The 21,653-nt window shown below is 38.9% G+C and overlaps 1 protein-coding gene across 1 annotated transcript; it reads left to right on the forward strand.

Moving 5' to 3' along the window:
- Positions 1–8,953: 8,953 nt before the first annotated feature.
- PUB13 (plant U-box 13) lies at positions 8,954–16,714 on the forward strand. Its single transcript, XM_077383011.1, has 4 exons — positions 8,954–9,419; positions 12,721–12,837; positions 13,757–14,212; positions 14,766–16,714. The coding sequence occupies exons 1-4, from the start codon at positions 9,153–9,155 to the stop codon at positions 15,930–15,932; spliced, it is 2,007 nt and encodes a 668-aa protein (XP_077239126.1). The 5' UTR covers positions 8,954–9,152; the 3' UTR covers positions 15,933–16,714.
- The last annotated feature ends 4,939 nt before the right edge of the window (positions 16,715–21,653 follow it).

Genomic DNA, 21,653 nt, shown 5'->3' on the forward strand with positions numbered 1-21,653 from the left:
GAATAGCTAGGTTAGCTGAATAAGTCCATATTTTATCGGTTGACCAAATACAAAAATGCTATGGTAGTCTCTTTCCTCTGTATCCTTTTGTTAGACCTTTATTTCCTCGTACGAGGAAGGCGGTGTATGTCCCATCTACGGCCCATTCAACCTTACCTTATTACTGTTTTTCAAGACAAACCTCTTACCACAAATAGTTATTCAAGACTCGTCCAATAGCTCGAAAGATCTCTCAAAGGAAAATACGGTGCAGAAGTACAAGCGAGGATCACTTGTTCAATGATCAATATCAGTTCTGTTACGGACCTTGCCCATGTGATGACTCTAGAGATTTGATTGTAGGACAATCTAAAGATCGGATGACTAGGATCATCCTATGGAAATTCTTTTTGGGGCACAACCTATTTTCATTGTGGTGCATCAAAATGGACAGTTTGGATCATCCTATGGTGTGGGTGGCACAGTAACTTTTGGAAAACAGTGGACTATACAGGTTTATATTATATAAAAACTTTTTCTTCTTTCCTGAAATCACTTATATCTATTGTTGTTTCATGTTGTGCTACAAAAGGTAAATGATATCCACCCCCCCCCCCCCAAAAAAAACAAGGGTGTGAATTTATCCTCAGGCAGTGAACCATTCTCACAGAAACCGTTAAGGGGGTGAGGGGGTGGATTTTATCTGTTTAGAGGGGAGGAAAATATCATTTCCCTAAAATAAAGGGGCGCCCTTTGGAGCCGAACAACAGTAATGCACTACTGAATCCACGTCACTCTCGTACCAACCCTAACTAGGACTGTCAATTGGGCCTGAGGTGCTCAAGCTCAGCCCATGTCTATATAATGGGCTACGGGCCGAGTTCGGGCCTGACTAAATTAGAAAATTGCTTGCCCAAACTCCACAACGGGCTTCGGGCCGGCTTGCCCATCACCTCTTATTTTCTGCACGAGAAAAGACTAAGGCAAGCACAGAGTAAGGAGACCAGGTACCAGCTCAAAGACAAGTTAACAACCAAAAACCTGTTGAACATTCCGTCCAAAAAAAACCTGTTGAACGTATATCTGTTTAAGTTTTGAACTAGAAAACCATTTAATATCATAAAGAGTAACATAGAATGAGGTATACAACCATACTGGTAATGGATGTTGAACCAATCATCATTTAAATTGAAGCAATCCACCAGTCAAAAGCAGTCTAAACATAAGATAAGTCTAAAATTTAGCATAGTAAATTATATAGTAAATATATTATCCGGCCCGGGCCTATAACGGGCTTGACGACCCTTGATCAAGCTTAGCCCAAATTAGAGTTCGGGCTTCAACTTTTGACCAAGCTTGGTTTGGCTTGTTCTCATTTTAATTATGGGCGGGCTTTTAGCAGGCGAACGGGGGCGGGCTTCGAGCTTGCCCATCCCGATTGACAGTCCTAACCCTAACTCAACTAAAATGCACCTATCTCAAAGAAAATAGTCAAAATTCCTTTTATCTCATTGAAAGTAACCAAAATAAACATGCCATGAAAATTACAAAAAATACCCCATTCCCATAAAATTACCAAAATACCCCTGATTCCTCTAACATATGGATGAATAAAAGATGTGGTTATTTAAATTTTGGTTGTTTTTTACAACATACGAGTATTTTGGTAATATTATATAAAGGGAAATGTTATCAGCACTACGGTATTTTATTGAGGGCACTCCTCGCTTTATTAAAAGTACCGTATGGCCCGCACCATAGGATGATCCAAACCGTCCATTAGATGGGCCACAGCATAAATAGGTTGTGCCCGAAAAATTATTTCCATAGGTTGATCCTAACCCTCTGATCTATAGAGCGTTAGGATCAACCCTCTAACATTCAGATCGGAGGGCCTTAAGCCTTCAATTTGTGACATTTATTTAGATGATTAGATGGTAAACTATATTCACCAAAAACCTTTATTCTTAAAAAAAGGTTCTATAGATCAATAGGTTGGGATAGATAGTAATGTGAAAGTTTTCGTGCATGGGGAAAATTGGTTTAGATTAATGACCAAGAATCCATAATTGTAGGGTTGTGTGCCCTTACGAGTTATCACTTCGTACTCTGGGGAGAAATATGTGTATGCAGCACATAACAACTCATACATATGGATCTCATGTCATTTCCTTTGGTGCCATTGATGGGGGACTATGAATACTCTTTTGGGGCTGTTGCCCACAGGACAAGAAAACCTTAGATATGCTGTTTTTGGGATTGGCTACTTTTATTTTTAGTAATTTTATCTTAGGCTCTGTTCACTTCTTTTCCGTAGTGCTGTTTTTCCTGGAAAACAGCCTTTTTTTCCCTGACAAGACCTTGACAAGACAGAATTTCTGTGTTCACTTCTTTTCCAGGGAAAAATATTATCAGATGCGGAATTTTTTATATAAAAGCTGAAAATGGCGTGGAAATTGACTATTTCCCTGTTACTCGAGATTTGGTTTCCGATTAAATATATCGGAAAGAGGCTTCCAAGGAAAACGAAACATTTTCCTTGACAGTTTCCCTGGATTCCTTTTCCTTCTGCCATGTCACCTGGAAAGGAAAGGAAAATGAAATCCTTTCCTTTCTTTCCGGGAAAAAGAAGTGAACAGAGCCTTAAGGAATGCTAAACTGAAGAAACCAGCTGCAAGGGCGTCCCCATTAGATCCACGTCACCTCATTGTGCATGTATCATTCTTTTACATTTCATTTTGTCTTTGGGATTGGCTACTTTTTATCTTCATTTTTATTTTGAATGATTTCTTTGCCGTTCAATTTTTTTACTGATTCGCTAGCTACTTTTATCTTTTAGTAATTTTATTTTCGGGAATGCTAAATTGAAGGGAGGCTTGCAAAAACCGGCTGCAAGGCCGCCCCCATTGGATACACCTAGGCGTACAACTCGGGTCGGGTCAGATCGGGTCGAGCTTTTGCTAAAAAATGACTTAGAATCAACTAACCTGATTTTAAGGTAAAAGCACCATCCAAGTTCCCAAAAAATGGATTGCTAGATCCAAAGCACCTTGATGCATTTATTATTCCTTTACATTTTCATTCCTCAGTGCCACTATAATGCAACGAACGTGGGTCCAATGGGGGCACCCTTGCAGCTAGTTTTGTAAGGGTGTCCTTCAGTTTAGCATATCTTTAGTAAACCCTAGCAAATGGCTAATCCTAGGCCCTTGATCCTCCCATCCTATTTTAAGATTCTGCCAACAAATTCTAAACCGTTGATTCTTGTAAATTCTAATGGTATGGCACCAACACCATGTTGGACGCCTAATAATGCTCTACAAGATCAACAGTCTTGGTCATATGTACATCCCTCAATAGGATCTGTGCATTGATCTTCTTCTCTAGTATACCCTACGCATCAATGTTGTTCTTAACAAGAATAGAGATACCAAGCGTATCCAAGTATAAAATCAACCCCGGCATATTATCTCCTACACTTCCAACAATTAAGGGTGCGTTCTTTAAACTGATTCTGGGAGCACTCCTCTGGCTTCCAAAATGATAATCAAGAGAATAATAAAAGAATGCACCATAATAAATGAATGTAAATCTTGTAGAGGTGCAACTCTTTCGGTTAAGGTCAGGTTGGCTTTTTTACCAACCCGATTTAATTTCGGGTTGGGTTAGGGTTGACGCCTTATTCAACAGGACCCAACCTTGGGAGGTTAAAATAGGGTTGAGATATTTAGAGGCGGGTTGGGTTAGGACCCTTTCCTTTTTGACTCAGCTTGGGTTGGGACCCAAGTCTGCACCTAACTAAACATATATAGGCGGAACACAATTTGAGGTTTCTCGCGTGACTTCTCTATTCTCCCGTAGTGGGAAATCCCAACAGAAAGTAGGAAAGAAAAGGCGTTACCAATACAAATGACGTGAGGGGTCATCATCTGGCAGGGACTACCATTCGCTGTCAAACGGCCTTTCACATGCACTACAGTACCACAGTCGCTATTGTGGGTCCCATTCCCCGCCGGGATTCAAAATCCCTTTTAAAAATTCTCGGAGATCTCTTCCCTCACTTGGATCCCATCGGACGGCTGAGATTCCTTACTCAAAACCCAAGAACGGATCGTGCCACAACAGCACGGACAGCATCATTTCCGTCCACGTCGGCCATGTGCCGCGGGTTTTCCCCGGTGCGCCCCACTTCTCAAGACTTTGTTAGCCGGCTTCTTTTCAGGTTAAGCCAACCACGTGTAGTTGACACCTGTCGGCGCTTAGCTCCGAGCCGACCCGACCCTCCTTTTTAATCTCTAAGGGTCTTATCCTCCTTTTATTTGAACTTTGAACCTTGGTCTCTACTCCGAGAAAACTTGGAAAGAGTACACTGGGATTGTGGTGTATATTTATTGGCCCACTTAGCCGCTAATCTAGTTAATAATTCGGATATTTGGGAAGAAAATTTTGTATGATATATGATAGTTAGAACATTTGAAATTTAAAAAACTTGATAACGTTAGCGGCTTGCTTACGTGGATGATAGAATACATTTCTGGTTTGAAAGTGGTGAAAGATTCTGGATTTTTCAATTCTTTATCTTTGATTTTAAGTCATAAATCCAGGTTTTAGAAATCTCTCCCTCTTCCAAAGATTTCTAAAACCAGAAAATAGGGGGCGATCTCCTAATCTCTCGCTCACGGAAAGAAGGGCGAGAAATCAGAAAATGACGGATGATCTCCTTCTTCCCTACTCTCCTATCTAGGATTTTGAGGAAATCTAAGATTCTAAAATCCACGTATCCAAACTGCCCATTAAGGATGATATACCTCCTTGTTTGTTTTGGATTTTGAGATCCGATTGTGAATCCAAAACTGATTATTGGACTCAGATTTATCTTTAGGGCCTGTTCGTGTAACATCGGATTGTGAGACAAAACCTATTGTTGGACTCAAAATTACATTTAAATTTGAGTCCCATAATAGATTTTGGGCTCACAATCAGCTATCACAATCTCAACGAACAGGGCCTTAACTTTGAATCCTTATAATCAGTTTTGGACTTACAATCGGTTCCCAATATCCAAAACAGGGGTATCTGCTTTACAAGTTTTATTTCATAGTTAGTTTTGGACATTCGTACTATGTTTTGGATGAATTCGACTTAATGATTTCCATGAGATTATGACTAGCTAGTAGGAAGATTAATTCTTGGACATCACTTTTGGTAGTTAAATTGCATTGTATGCATGTCCCTAGATTTACTGTTTTCTGCTAGTTATCCTATTTAGCTCTCTCTATTTTGATACTCTAGTTACACTCATGTGCGCTCATTAATGACTTAAATACTCCATCCGGGCAGCTATTGGAAATTATGAATTAATCCAAAAGCGGATCTATCTGCTATTCTTATGATTGGATGTGTGATAATGAGAGGAAACGAGCATGAACTATTTTACTGTAATGGGAGAAAAAGAGCATGAACTAAGTTAGTGTCCTTAGCATATGTGATCTGACCTAAGATTTGACCTCACCATTTGTCTTCCTTTATTCCCATCTCCATTTTCCACATTGCTAGTCATCTGCTAGAATATGTGAGATCCAAAGGTTGGATTGAGCTAAAATCTCACTGTCGGATCATCTTGAAGGTAGATTGGGCAATTATGGTTTGATAAGGCATCTCACCCCAAGAGTAAAAAAAACAGGAGACTTTCTCTCTTCTGTGTCTCTCTTGTCCTTTTTCTCTCTTTCTCTCCCTAGCTGCTGCCACCAAGACAAACACATTTTCTCTTTTATAAATTAACCTAGGTTTTTAGAAAATCTAGAAGCACTTTATTCTTTTCTTTCCCACTACAACTAAGTTTCTTGTTAATTTAGAAAACAAGACAACTTTCTCACATGCCTGAGCAGCAAATAAATGTACTGGCCCTTGGCGGCTAGCAAATGCGATTGATGAGATACGGGATCTCATGGGTATCTTACATCCGTCGGTGACACATCGAAGGCATACAGCTAATGCGGTAGCTGATCTTTTGGCGAAGGAAGGAGTGGGCTTATCAGTTGTGAATGTTGTATTTAATGCTCCTGGAGCGGGACTCTAATGACCGATCGTATTACACGGGGACGTCTTGTCCCCTCTATATGTAATCATCTTATATGGGTAAATAAACTGTTATCTTTATATATATAAAAAAGACAACTTTCTCACATCTTTTACCTCGTTAAAACTGTTACACGCAAATAAACTGTTGTGAATGTTGTATTTAATGCTCCCGGAGCGGGACTCTAATGACCCATTGTATTACACGGGGACATCTTGTCCCCTCTATATGTAATCATCTTATATGGGTAAATAAACTGTTATCTTTTAAAAAAAAAAAGGATAACTTTCTCACATCTTTTACCTCGTTAAAACTGTTACACGTACTTTTTTTTTTCATCGATCATGTTTGCGTTCGACCTGTGTTATTTTCTAATATATATACTATACCTAACTTGAAAATTGGGGTTGCCATGAACAAACCCATAATCTTTAAATAACATTCAAAATAAGAAAATGTCAAAGCTTAGGCTATCATGCACAGAAGCATAGGTATTTAATACCTTATTCTATCTATCAATACCATATAAAATGGAAAATCTTAGGTAATTTAAAACCTTATAAATGTAAAGCTTATTTTAATTATTAATTATCTTTAAAAATATAAATTTGTATAGCTATTAAATATCTTATATTTTAAAACTTTAGTTATGTGGCATTGAGACCAAGACCATGTATGTCGACTGATGAGACCACACTTATATGCTCGGTCCGACTCGGAGTATTGGGTCCCACAAAAAAATTAGTCATAAAAGCGTGTAGTTGGGGGAGTGATTTATTCACCCTCTTTTCTTCCCTTGAAACCCCCCTCTAAGATATTTGTCGACTCTTTTTACACTACAAGAAGGTGACCTGGGAATAAAAGGGAGTGAATATATTATTTCCCTATATTTTTTTTATATGAATCATGTTCGCTTACTCCTCTGTATATAGTAATAAATTTTCAGTTGCTTGTATTGTCAACGCCCATTTCACTAAAATAGGTCATGATTTGAGACTTTACTCTCAAAGTAACAAACTATTCTCTAATGTAATGCTCATCCCCAGCCCATATTATTTTAAACATTCGAGGGGGTGGTCCGGGGAAGAAAAGGTGTCCACTTCCAAGTAACGGGGAAAGAAATCTTTGAAGCTACTATTAGAAACTCAATTATTTTTGTGTTGCCAATTTGCCTTTGTTTGTTTCGCAAGTTGCATTTGAAAATTCAACACCTTAATAATTCCTTAGTTTTGATAATAGCACTCCACAAAACCAAGAGATGAGTGCGGAAGCCGTAGATCTTGTCGGCTCCACATGGTAACCAAGGTCAATTGTCTTGATTACATATATGAGTTTTTATACGGTGAATATACGTGCATTCAACAGAAAATGGGGCCCACATGAATGGACGATCTAAACCTTTCATGTGTTTGTTATGGGCTCTGTAGGATGATCCTACCTCCACAAATCGAAGGGTTAGGATCATCCTATAGAGCCCTTTACCAACACATGAACGTTTCAGATCATCCATTCATGCTGGCCCAGTCTAATTAGCTTAGTACCAGCCCTCTTTTTTTTTTAGTAGGTAAGCTGGGGTTAGGCGGACCCCGACCAGATATATTAATAGAAAATAAGAAGATTACAATCTTTCATAAATAGTTCCCGTAGCATCGGAAACAATTACAACATTTAGAGAAGGGGATCTAAAATTAGGAAGGATTGAAACACCCTTGACATGGTAATCACATTTAGACAAAATGTCAGCAACCATGTTTGCCTCCCTCCACACATGTGAAAATTTTCGGGAATCAAATTTATGAAGGGTGGTTCTGATGGAACATAGAGTACAAATATTTCTCCAAGGGCATTTATGAAAACCCTTGATTACTTGGACCGCATTTGAAGAATCATATTCAATCCATAAATGCTTGGCGTTGAGTTGAACTGCAAGGAAGATACCATGAAGAATAGCTTCCAGTTCCAGTTGATGGATAGAAGCTGGGATCGCGACAAGAGAGTAATAGCCGAGGAATTCTCCATTGTTATTTCTCATGCTAAAATTACATGAAGGACTAAATTTATGATAGAAATACCTATATATCTATGAGAAAATGACAAGCATGCCTCTATTTAGGAGCTCGTTGCCACATTATGTTTATTTAGGGGGGCGTGTGGGCCTTGAAGTCCAACATTTTTTAAACATTATTGTGGGACCCACTTCATTGGATGATCCAAATCGTTCATTTGTTGGGCCAAACCGAAATTGCTTGTAGCTAATAAAATGGTTTACACAAGATGAGATACCAACCCGTATTTTTTAAAAAGTACGGTACGCCCCGCTCCACAGGATGATCCAAACTGTCCATTTGTTGGGCCACAACATAGGTAAATAGGTTGTGCCCCAAAAATCATTTTCATAGGGTGATTCTAACCCTCGGATCTATTCAAGTTTCCATAATGTGCTGTCTCTCTATAGAGGGTTAGGATCATCCCACGGAAATGATTTTTTTTTTAGGACAAAACCCATTTACTTTTTGAAAAAAATACGGGTTTGTACGGCTACCCATTATATAATTTCTCTACATAGAATATCCTGACGCTGTCTAAACTCTAAAGTAGTGTATGTAGTCCCTCTATAGATCGGACGGTATGGATCATCCTATTAGGTGGGCCACTGTACCTTTTGTAAATTACTGGACTTTACCTTTACTGTCGAGCACTGGATAAAATCTCGTTTAGGACACAATCCAGAAACGCGTGTCGTGTTTTGGGATATTTTCCTCCTTTGACCAGCAGGCTAGCCAAATTTGGAGTCATTCGGCTCAGCTAAACCAGACTCTAGTTAAACCCCAACCATAGTTAAGCCTCTCTCTCTCTCTCTCTCTATTGAAGATGGAAGAAGACTTGTGAAGAAGACCCACTTTTTTTCTCTCTCTAAACCAAAAATATCTGCTAAATTTCCAGCTGAGAAGCTCTAAAAAGTCATTCCTTTCCATATTTAGCAGAACTGGATTTCTATCTCTACTTCAAGATTTCCATTTGGTTTTTTTTTTTTTTTTAAAGTTGTTTCAGAAAGAGAAATAAATAGATTGGAGGTTCTTTTTTTCCTCCAAAAATGGATGTAAAAAAGAAACTAATCCAAGATCTGATTGACCTCATCAATGAGATCTCATCCATTTCAGAATTCAGACATGCATTCAAAAAACAATACTGTAATTTGGCCAGGAGATTGAAACTACTAACCCCCATGTTTGAGGAGTTCAAAGAAAGCAAAGAGCCTATGCCTGATGAAACCCTAAAAGCCCTAATCTCTTTGAAGGAGCCCTTGGCCTCTGCTAGAGATCTCCTCATATTTGGCAGTGAAGGTAGCAAGATCTGCTTGGTGAGTGTTTTTTTTTTTTTTTTTTTTAAGTTTACTTTGATTGATTGATTTTGTTACTTGTTTTGGGGATTTCTCTTTTGGGTCTTCTTTAAGCTCTTATGTTGGTTTTTTTTTTTTTTTTGGATTTAATTTGATTCCTTTCTCTGCTGTTGATTCCCTGTTTGGATTGCAAGAAAAATATTCTTGGGATTTTTTCTCTTTCTTTCTGAGATTCAGATGGAAATGATATGATTATGGTTAATATAGAGAAATATTTTCATAGATTGAAGGTCCCTCTTTAAGTAAAGATTGAATAGGATTGATTGAAGTTATTCTTTTCATGTGTTAATAAAGTAGGAAATTTTAGAAATATCATGCTTGCCAAAATTTTATAGAAAATTCCTGCAATCCAAACAGGGGCCTTAAGAAATAGGGAGATTCTAGTCATGGCTATGTATTGTGGTTTCTGTACCAGAATTTGATCTCCTAGAACATGGCGATCTGGGTTTAGGAGTTCTGCCTCAATCTCATTGTATTTTGCTCTTTCTAGACTAGTGATTGGGTGTCTTGCTCTACCTTTAATGCAAATAGATCCTTGCCATTATTGCTTTTATGGATCTCTGTTTCTATTTGAGAATGGAATGTTGATAATCGCTGTGGAAATTAACATGGTCTTGACTTTTAGTACATGATTATAAGCTTGGCTTAGTTTTAGGCCTCAAAGTTGAGGATCTCATATCAACTTATTCAAGCATGCTTCTCACTATTCATTGTCCTTGCATTCACCTTTAGATCCAGTTCTCTCTTAAGTCTCTGGGCCTGCAGGCTTGACATTACTGACTAATCTGAAGGGTGGTTATTGCTGCTTGTTTCAAGGTAGCTTAGCGAAATTTGTCAGTTTAGATCATATTGATGTTCAATGTACCCTCACTCTCAAGTTGACGAAGAATTGTGGATGCATCTTCAACTTCTTATGAGAACATTGGAAGAGGGTGCATTCAGGTTATGTCAGGGTGCATTGAGGTCATGTCTTTCATTTCAGCCTGTTTGTCAAAAAGGATAAAAGGGAGAAGATTGAGGAGTGGACATTTATTTTCGTGGTGCCATGATATTGGATGTCTCTGTGGAGTGTCTACTAATGATTAAGGCTTTTATGATCTCTAGCAATAATATTTCACCTTTAATGCATTACATAAATCTTAAAAGGGAGAATGCATTTTTCTTAGCGCCCGCCGATATAGAGACTGCTCATCCTTCTGCAAAGCATTTTCATGAATTGTGAAACATTATTCATCCGTAAAAAGAAGCGTTATTCATTGTAAGTATATTTTTTGTCGTCGATGATATTCAACTCCTTCATAGTGGAACATCTAGTGGGCACGTTTGACTATACTGGAGCCTATCAATTTTGTCTTTTGTTGGTAAAGTGGCTTGATTTATCACCTTGTATAGTCTTCCTTCAGGACAGTGGTTAAATGTAAGTGAAAGTGCAACTTAAAATGTCTTCACCAATGCTATATGTAAAATCATTAAAAAAGAACTGGAAGACAGAGGTGAGCCATAAACCCAAATATGCACTTCCAACTGCAAGAGTTGGTAAAATGAGAAGTGGATACTTGTTGCACATGTTGTAATTACCATGGTGTAAAACGATTATATGACAAAGCATATACTTTAACAAGAGCTGCTGGTGTACTCTAAGAAGATGAAACAGAGATGCATGGCAATCTTCAAGCCTCATCTCTACATGTCTGATGATGATAGTATTCTAAGCTGTAAACAAATGGAACCCAATTACTACAAGTTGAAAGATGGTGTAGCATTATTCTAAGCTGTAATGGAATTAAACCTACTTACTATTAGCTGTAAGATGTGACATTATTATCATGTGAATGTGTATAAGCATAGCTATGATAACAGCTTCAGAATCAGAAGGAAAACTTGTAATTCATACAGTTATTCTGTGATCAAATTTCTAATTTGAATTAATTGAAGCCATGCCCATGCTTTTAAAAAAGGTTTTATAGATTTACTCAATTATGAATGCAAGTGTGCTCTGCCTCAACAATTGGGCTTCTCTTAAATGGATGGAAGGTGCCATTCATAATGCTATTTTGTGTTGTAAAATAAATTTGCACATAAGCTGAACGCATTCTATGTCTTGATGGAGGCACCATAGGTGTGGTTTGAATAATTTGATAGAGCTGTTGAACTGATTGTTTTCAAAAGAACTTAAGCTGAGCACTGTATGTATTTTAAATAAAAGTAGTTGAATCAACAGAGATGGGCAACATATAAAGATGGCATGAATCAACAAATTGACCATATGCTTCTATGTTTTCATTGCATTACGTATTACTCTGTTGCCCGCTTCATTCAGTTATATGTATTATTCTTGTTATATTACAACTTATTAAGGCCTTCCATTTTTTGGGCCTCCTAGTTTGTGAGCATATCATGATTCACAGGCATCAAGGCATCAATAACTACTACACAAAACATAATAGCACTGGTCATTAAAGCCTTGAGCCTCATCAGTTGGAACTCTACCAATAAATTTTTTATTTTTTTTTCTTTCTGAATGGTACTACCAATAAGATTCTTAGATATTTGAAAACCATCATGATGAGAAAGTCCCTAAGGCTAACACACTGATGAGATGGTTATCCCCCCACCCACACGTAACTTGATTAAACTGAATGCCGACAGTGGCTCTCTTGGCAGCCCCGGTCCTATAGCTGGAGTCTTTCGTGACAGTGACAGTCACAGCCTCCAGACGTTATCTAGGCCGATTGATCATGCATATTTGTCAGGGGCGGAGGCTTGAGCCATGCACCTCCGTTTGCATTAGCCAGTTGTCTCCCATAGTTTCTACTTTCTTTTAAATTTTGAATATTCTGTTTTCTCTTTCCTATCATTTTAGTTCTTATCATGTGTTGAAAATGACATGAACTTTGCTGTTTAAACTTAGGTTTACCATCATGAAATACTAAGCGAGCCAACCCACCCATTGCAAGGTTCCCTAGATGCGTCTATTCTGTATCTGCTCAGGCAGATCAACTCAACTACTCCTTTGTCCCAAACTAGTTGGATCTGCTCAGGCAGACACTTAAGATTTAAGAAGCACGCATGCAGCTCATTATCATGCCTGAAAAAATGCTAATGTTTATTTGTTTATGTTGAACGTGCATACCAGGCATACAAAGTCATTATTATAGCTTTTATTATTCTGTTTATTTGTTTAAATGCTGCATACATACAAAGTCGTCATCTTGTGTTTTTTCCTGCGTTCTTAGAACTACCTCTGTTTATCTGCTGGCAGGTCCTAGAGAGGGAGCAAATAATGGAGAAATTTCAGGAAGTGACAGCTCAATTAGAGCAAGCTTTGAGCGGGATTTTCTATGACAAGCTTGACATATCAGATGAAGTTAAAGAACAGGTCAGCATCCATCATTGACATCATTCAATGTTTATACTTGCATAAACATGTTTTCTACAGGGTTTCACCAAGATGGAGAGATCTTATTTTGACTAAAAAACATTTCTACCAAAACCAACTTGAAATGACTCTGTTTCCATTCCTACCGGATGCATACCTAAACCGAAATGCATACTAAAACTAAAATCGTATGTGTAGTAATGGTATGTTATATCAGCATGTGTTGCATAATTATATTTATTTGAATGGTATTGTATCTGAGATGTGGCATATGTACTATGTATAAATATTTATATGAATTACATGTGAAATGTGATATGTACTGAATTATCAGACATGTGTGACAGGCTGTGATATGTACTAAATTATCAGACATGTATGACAGTGCATGTCACTTGGTGGTCGAAGTTCTTAAACTATTATGGATGGTTGTCTTGCTAATATGATGGTTTCTGTGTGTATTTGTGCTTATCCTAGCATTTTCTGTTATTTCATCTTAAAACTCTATCATTTGTTAATGTTTTCATTAATTTACAGCATTTACAGTTAAAATTTTAACCGAAACTGAAATTTTTCCATTTCCATAGTGACCAAAAAAAGAAATTTAAAACCTTGCTAAGAATATCACATGGTTCCTGGAAACTCTGTTTTCTAGCCGATACGTGTGGACAAGAGCTTGTGGCTCCAAGCATAATCTTTTTCTTCAAAAGCTTCGTAAATTAACAAGAGCTTACAAGATTCCAAGAAAAAGTTTATTATTGCTTTGCATTCACAAAGACTTAAAGGGACCCAAGGAAAGCTTATTCTTTGGTTTTAGGCATTATTATCAAGAGATTAAGAGGGTCTCTACTTATTATTTAGATTTTTTGTTGTGTTTTTATACCTAAAGTTTTTAACGAATTGACCTTATCATGTCCAGGTTGAACTTGTTCATGCTCAGTTCAAAAGAGCCAAAGGACGGGTCGATACACCTGATATTGAGCTGTACAGTGATCTTTCATCTGCTTACAACAACTGCAATGATGCAGATATAGACCCAGATGTCTTAAAGAGATTGGCAGAAAAGTTAGAGCTGATGAGCTTAGCTGACCTCAAGCAAGAATCGCTAGCTTTGCATGAGATGGTTTCTGCCAGTGCTGGAGATCCTGGGGAGAACTTTGAAAAGATGTCAATGCTGCTGAAAAAGATAAAGGATTTTGTGCAGACTGAAAACCCCGACATGGGTGGTCCTGCAATTGATGGAGGTCTTCCTTCAAGTGGTGCAGGGCAAGCCTCTCTGAATGGGAGCTCTAAATCTCCAGTTATTCCAGATGATTTTCGCTGTCCAATATCTCTGGAGTTGATGAAAGATCCGGTCATTGTGTCTACAGGACAGGTATTTGTACTATTTAGGATTTTTTGCTCTTAACAATTAAGTTTTTGCTGTTATCGATGGAATTAACCTTGTACTTTAATGATTGAGATTTTTAGAGTTGTTGGGGCTGTTTGGATACAAGGATTTTAAAATCCTGGATTTCCTCAAAATCCTGGATGGGAGACGAAAGAAGAAGGAGACCGTCCATCGTTTTGTGATTTCTCGCCCCTCTTTTCGTCGAGCGAGAGAGTAGGAGATCGTCCCGTGTTTCCAAGTTTTAGAAATCTTAGGATGGGGGAGAGATTTCTAAAACCTGGATTTCTTACTTAAAATCCAAGTAAACAATTGATATCCAAGATTTTAAAGGAGACCGTCCATCATTTTCTGATTTCTCGCCCCCCTTTTACACTGCTTCCAAACTAAAACCTAGATTCTAAAATCCACGTATCCAAACAGCCCCATAGTGATGTTTACCTTTCATTGAAAAGGGTGCACCATAGTTTTCATATATGTTTTTGAAGTATGAGCATACCATAGTTTTCATGTTATTAGAATTGCCTTTTCTATGTTGCAGACCTATGAGCGATCATCTATCGAAAAATGGCTTGACGCCGGACATAACACATGCCCGAAAACACAACAGTTGCTCTCCGGCACAGCTCTCACTCCTAATTATGTCCTACGCAGCCTCATAGCCCAGTGGTGTGAGTCAAATGGAATGGAATCCCCCAAAAGACCTGGCAACTCCTCTCGGCCCAGTAAGCCTCCCTCATGCTCCTCTAGTGAGCATACCAAAATTGACGTCCTTCTTTGCAAGCTTTCATCCTCCAATCTCGAGGACCAACGCTCTGCCGCAGGTGAACTCCGCCTTCTTGCCAAGCGAAATGCCGACAACCGTGTTTGCATTGCCGAGGCCGGTGCCATCCCTCTTCTTGTCAACCTCCTCTCCACGACCGATGCACGGACCCAAGAGCATGCTGTTACTGCTCTACTCAATCTCTCCATCTGCGAGGAGAACAAGGGGAGCATCATATCTTCCAGGGCCGTACCTGGAATAGTCCATGTCCTCAAAAAAGGGAGCATGGAGGCACGAGAAAATGCAGCTGCCACACTCTTCAGCCTATCTGTCGTGGATGAAAACAAGGTCACAATTGGGGCATCTGGGGCGATCCCCGCACTTGTGGCACTGCTGAGTGAGGGAAGCCAACGGGGTAAGAAGGACGCGGCGACAGCTCTCTTCAACCTTTGCATATTCCAGGGTAACAAAGCGAGGGCAGTGAGGGCTGGGGTGGTGACCACTTTGATGAGGCTGTTAACAGAGCCTGGTGGAGGGATGGTGGATGAGGCACTGGCTATACTGGCAATACTGTCGAGCCACCCTGAAGGGAAGGCTGCAATTGGGGCTGCCGAGGCAGTGCCTGTTTTGGTAGATGTGATTGGGAGTGGGTCCCCCAGGAATAGGGAGAATGCTGCTGCAGTGTTGGTGCATTTGTGTAGTACAGACCAACATCATCAGCATTTGGCGGAGGCACAGGAGCTTGGGGTTATGGCCCCACTATTAGATTTGGCACAAAATGGGACAGATAGAGGAAAGAGAAAGGCAGCTCAGCTGATAGAGCGTATGGGTAGATTTATTGAGCAGCAAGAACTGGCTCAGGCACAAGCCAAGGCTCAGGGTGAGTCCCATGATCCGGCCCAGCAGTCGCAACTACCACCCTCGGCAACTGTTGTGGAGACATGACGTTGTTATTTCTCCTTGTTGGCTTGTGATTTGGAGAGGTAAAGAAGGGGATTGTGATTAAAGGTGGGGAGTTGGAAGATCAGCTCCCCTGTTTGTAAGTTATTTGTTTGTTGTTTGATTGAGTTGGAAGCTAAAGATAGAATGATTTAGAAAGAGAATCCGAAGAAAAAGAAGAAATGGGTCTGAAGTGATAACCAGTGTGTGCTTCAGTGTGTACAATGTAATGTAACATCCTCAATTTTTTATGAAGGAAATATCGCTTTATTATCGTCGAAACCAAAATCCAGACCCTGCATCTCGGACTTCAAAGTATAGACAGAATGTTTTGTATCATTGGTGATTTTGTGAGGGGCGATTGAAATATGCCGTGTGCCTGGATGCCTTAAGTTATATGTTCGCAGCAGCTGCCTGTGTTTGGAACTGCGGATTGATTCGAGAGATCTGGGGCTGTTCGATTGTGAAGATCTAATGCTTTTTGAAAGGTTCTGTTTTGTTATTCTTCATCTCCGGCCGATTTCTCTAGTATTCAATGTGTTTTATGAAGACTTTAGTAAGCATGGTATGTTGTCTCTGCGTTACTTTGTTATTGATTCGGGCAGATCGTCAAGCCCGGAGGGATGTCACTGGACAAATTTGTATTTTGTTCTATTTTATTCTACAAAATCTTTTTTACTTGTAATTATACTCTTCCTCAGAAGGAAAATTCTCTCATAGTTGAGTGAACGATGACTTCATCTTGAATTTGAATTTGACAGCGAGGAGAAGAGGTTCCTTTTACTGTACTTGAGTATGCTATGAATTGTGGTTCTTTCAATGGGAAGGTGTACAACCTACAGAGGCCACCACATGGTTCTGGTTTCCATACAATATACAATTCAGGGGCCTAAATTCACCATAGGAGATTTAGTTTCATCGAGTATTCGACTGAATTTTGTTGAGCATTCCTTTATATTGGTGGCCATTTGGTTGGGGGAAATGATGCAGGAGCATCCCCTTTTGCAATCTCTACACTAGTCAGTGTAGATTTTGTTTCATCAGCCATAGTGGTAGTTTAGTAATTTTGTATTCCTTCCATGTCTTCTAGTCATTTGTCACTAAGGGTAGATTAGTCTTTTCCATGTAATTGGGATGCCGGTCTCTCTCAATATCTCTCCCAATTCAAAGATCCAGGATTTGAATTGATGTCGTTTCATTTGTCACTATGGGTAGATTAGCCTCTTTGTGGTGTACGATGATCGCTGTTAATAATCCATGGCTGAATGGTTAAAGAGCCCAACTCATAATTGGCATATTCGTATTTTCAATTCCTGTTGGATGCACGCCAATGGGAACGCTGATTAAGTCTATTGGAATTGGCTCTGTAAAAAGGCCATTTCCTTCTCTTTTGTAATACCTTTTTTCGCTTAAATTTGAAGTTGTAGCTAGATCTTGGATCTAGTTTTGAAATTGGGAGGGGAATCCTCTTGCAAAAGAGGTTTTTCTTGCAGTAATTTTCCTGTAAGAGCAATCTTCGTGTGCTCTTGAGTTGAATTCTGCTCCCTCAGTCACTACTTGCTGCTTCTTCCTCCTAATTACAATAAGATCTCAGAAAATTAAATTACAACTTTAGCAAAAATCAGCTGAGAGAATAAGAGATTTGTCCTTGAACGGGAAAGTTTAAATCTATTGAATTTGCGGATCAAAACCTGGAATTTATTGATGTTTTCTTTCCAGCATGACTCCAAATTCGAGTTTTCATAGACCTGTACTGGACTTCCCGTTTTAATTGAAGATCTGCAAGAAATCCACAGGTTTAGTATAGCAAGGGCTGAATTTCTTTGATCTTGAGTTGTAGTTGTGAGCTGCTGTTCATATCCCTTTTCCTGCTAATGTAAATGCAGAGCTTTGCTAATTCTAATGAATTTTGACAACTTATATTTTATCTGGATCTAAAACAAGTTCTTAATGGTTCAATTCACAAACCATAGCCGAATCGTATTTGTTATTTACATCGAATTTCATTTAGAAGTGAGTTTCAGCTAGGCTTGAAATATGCCTTCAGTGTCAACAATTACACTGATCACATGACTACAAGATAGGTCATGTTGGGGAAAACACGGATACACTGCGGCGGATACACTTTCCCTTTCTATCAATGAATCAAGAAAATAGCCAAGAACAAGAAACCACAAAGCACATAAAAAAAAAAGCAATCCACCACGTACAAATCAAGAACACAAGATTTAACATGGAAAACCCTCCGATATGAAGGGAAAAATTACGGGACTAACTCTGAAGAAATCCACTAAGGAAAGAGAAATACAGAGTTTTTCTTCTCAAGTCTTCCCAAAAACTTGAGATATACAACAAGAATAGAAGAGAAGCTATAAAATCTTTGAGGAAATACGGGTTACCTCACAAACACCTTGCAAGATACTGTTTTCCCACCTCAAAGAACCAAGTGTGAGAGATCTTCTTCTCCTTCTCCAAAAACCACTCCAAAACCCTAGGTTTTGGCTCCTTCTTCTTCCCTCTTGTTGCCCCTTGAAGAGACTTGAGTTGTGGGATGTGGGGCCTACTTTATGGGGTGGACCCCACCACAGTTCAGAATTGTAATCCTCTGATCACAAACATATATTGTCCTTATTGAATTTCTTATTAAAGAAGATTGTGAAGCAAAGTACTCTTTACACCTATTTTTGGGCATGATCGTCATAAGAGACTGAATAATTGGACATGGCTCGTTTGGATTGAGTGAAGGAAGTTATATGCCAGGCCGGCATTTAGTGGAAGCAAAGGGAATGTACAAATAGTAGAACTTAAAGAATGGATGGTTATCATAAGCTCCCTCCTACCCACAAATTCGATGGGTCAAGTGGGACCGAGTTGCTAAATAATTACCCAGTCGGTCATCAGTTATCACTCGAAGGTGGATGGCAACCACCTGGAAGAAAGGACATGCAAATAATAGAGCCCAAGATAGGCGGTTAACAAAAGAGTCCCCTCCATGAGAACGTGGGGTAATGGGAGCAGTTACCCGATTAAAGCTATATAAGGAGAGGTCTGTCTCCTAGGAAGATGCCCCAAAACCAACACCAAACATATTTTAGCATTTTATCTTATCTTTCCAGTACTGTATTTTTTTTACTTTTCGTAGCTGTAGCTTTTCGAATTAAGGAAGCAATGAATTTATCTTCCCATGTGAGTCTCTCTCTTTAATTCAAAAGATCGAACGGTCTATCGACCCGGAAAGTCGTTTGCATTCTGCGTGCATTGGTGTCATCATTTGCGTTCTACTCGGATCGAAGTTCTAATCGCGAGTCCTTCACATTTGGCGTATGTTGACATGTCATTCACATTCTGTGTGTGTCGACATCCCACATTTGACATCACATATGTACTGTAAAAGGTCCTTTCCAATTGTGTAAAGGCAGAGGAGCCTAAAGAAGAAGTCTTGTTTCCCTCTTCTTCTCAATTGTCTGAAAATCCAATCCCAGGGGACGGAAATGTTTCGATCGTCGACCCCTCGTATTGAGTTTCTGATTTTGCCTCCCATGAGGCTGGCATGCCTGTGCATTTCAATCACATGCTCTCTCTCTCTCTCTCTCTCTCTCTCTCTCTCTCTCTCTCTCTCTCACACACACACACACACACACACACACACATTCCACACACGGTGCATTGACCGACCACGCCGGAGCATTTTAGACCGAACAGAGTCCTAAGGTCCTTTGCACTATATGTTTTCATTACATGCAGGTGATTATTCTTGATCCTCATGAGTATTTTTTGTAAATGAAAATTGGAGGTTTTCTCCAAATTTAATATTTTAGAAGAGTCGTTTATGAAATAATAAAGATAAAATTCCTAAAATATCTATCAATCTATCTATCTATCTATAATATATACTAAGCATGTTTCTTTTCATTGTCATTCGTCTTTTTTCCAAGAAAATATTCTCCCTCCAAAAAATTAAGTTTGCTACTTTTAATTTGAGTTTGCCTTTTTACAAAAAATTAATTTGCCCTAATTAATATGCTGCTGGGTTGGCACCCACATACAAAATTGAATTTCCCTCCCCTATTAATTTGGGCTAACTGCCCCTTCCAAATTGAAATCATTGCTTTTAAGTTAAGTTTCCCCTCTAATTAAATCAGTTAAGAAGCTAATCTCTCTCTCTCTCTCTCTCTCTCTCTCTCTTACTAAATCAGCAACAAATTCGTGCATAAGTTTCCAATCTTTCTCTCCGCGACACAAATGGCAACCAATTCTTGCATAAATCTCTCTCTATGCACATATATGATAATTTCTTTTACATTATTTATTTCCATAATCATCTGTTTTCAAAATATATCAAAATAGATGCGTAGGCCATTGTTGCAGAGTTGGGGCTCAAATCAGCCCTATGCGATGACAAGTTAACAATCTGAACACGAAGTGTGTGCCGGATTTACGTGTTAACAATACGCAGCATTTCCGAAGTAAATTTGCAAGAACAAGTAAATAAATGTGCAAGCCAAACCACAAGAAAAGCACACAAGATTTACGTGGTTCACCACACGGTGTGTGTGGCTACGTCCACGGGAGAAGACTTCAAAATAGTTCACTATGTGGAAAATAATTGGGTTACAAGAAGCACTCACCGGATAACAAAAGCTCAAAGCTTTCTCCGGATTACACAAAAGAAATAATCTCTACGCTGTCTAGGATCCAAGCGCCTTCGCTCCCTAGGTAGATGTGCTTTCACAATCTTCTTCAACCCTTTCTTCACAACCTTCTCTGGTGCAAAGAGAAGCCACAAGTTTGCCCTTCCCTTATCTCTCTGTGAAAACCTCAACACTTGAAGACATATTTTTTACTTTTTTAATTTCACTACACCGTAAGCAAGCCAAGCTTGCTTTTCTGTTTTGGATAATGTTAGTCCAAGGGTTCAATAAGTACTCTCATTGAAATGTTTTGATGATTAACAAACTCAATTTGTTATAAAATAAAGGTTTTATACACTAATGATTTTCATTGGCAAAGTTATGATGTTCATAGCGTAGCATCCTCAAGAGTGCATGACAAATGTCAAATCATTCAAGCTCAAAGTGATATCAAAGGCATGAAGAAGGCATCACCATCATAAAGGTATTCAAAGACAAGGTTAAACTCTAGCCTAACAAGAATGGCAATCAACTCAAAAGTTCAAGCTTGGCTCAAGCATCAATGGAGTTGATTAAAGACATGTCAAAGCCTCTACAAGGTGCCAGCAAGATTGAAGACTAAGTAGAAATTAAAATGTAAATGGTCCCTCATGTATAATCTAGGTCTATGGCACAAAGGAGAGAGTTAAAATCAACCTAGATAGAATTTAATTGGTTAGTGAATGTTCATAGTGGTGTCCCAACATTTTGAACCCACAGAACATTCCATTTATCATGTTTAGATTGAGTTCCAAAAGCCCAAATAAAATCAGCAATAAAAATAGGAAATCATGCTGATTATAGGCTTCTCGGAACTCCGAGAATTGTTCCAGGTTAAAAAAAATAGGACTCGAAGCTCCGAGCCCGGAGTCCGAGAAGACCGTTGGGGAGCTTAAAAATTTTGTATTTTTCTTCCCTCTATATATATGAACCTTGGGACTCTTGGAACACCACCTAAGGAGTTTACAAATATTTTTAAGAGCACTAAAAGGCTTGATTCTCTTTCTCCTCAAGATTTTCACTTTCCATCTCTCTCTTGTGCCTTTACCTTAGATTA

Source organism: Tasmannia lanceolata, unplaced genomic scaffold (assembly GCF_043159265.1).
Source record: "Tasmannia lanceolata isolate RefF3 unplaced genomic scaffold, GAP_Taslan_0.1 ptg000006l, whole genome shotgun sequence".
Classification (NCBI taxonomy): Eukaryota; Viridiplantae; Streptophyta; class Magnoliopsida; order Canellales; family Winteraceae; genus Tasmannia; species Tasmannia lanceolata.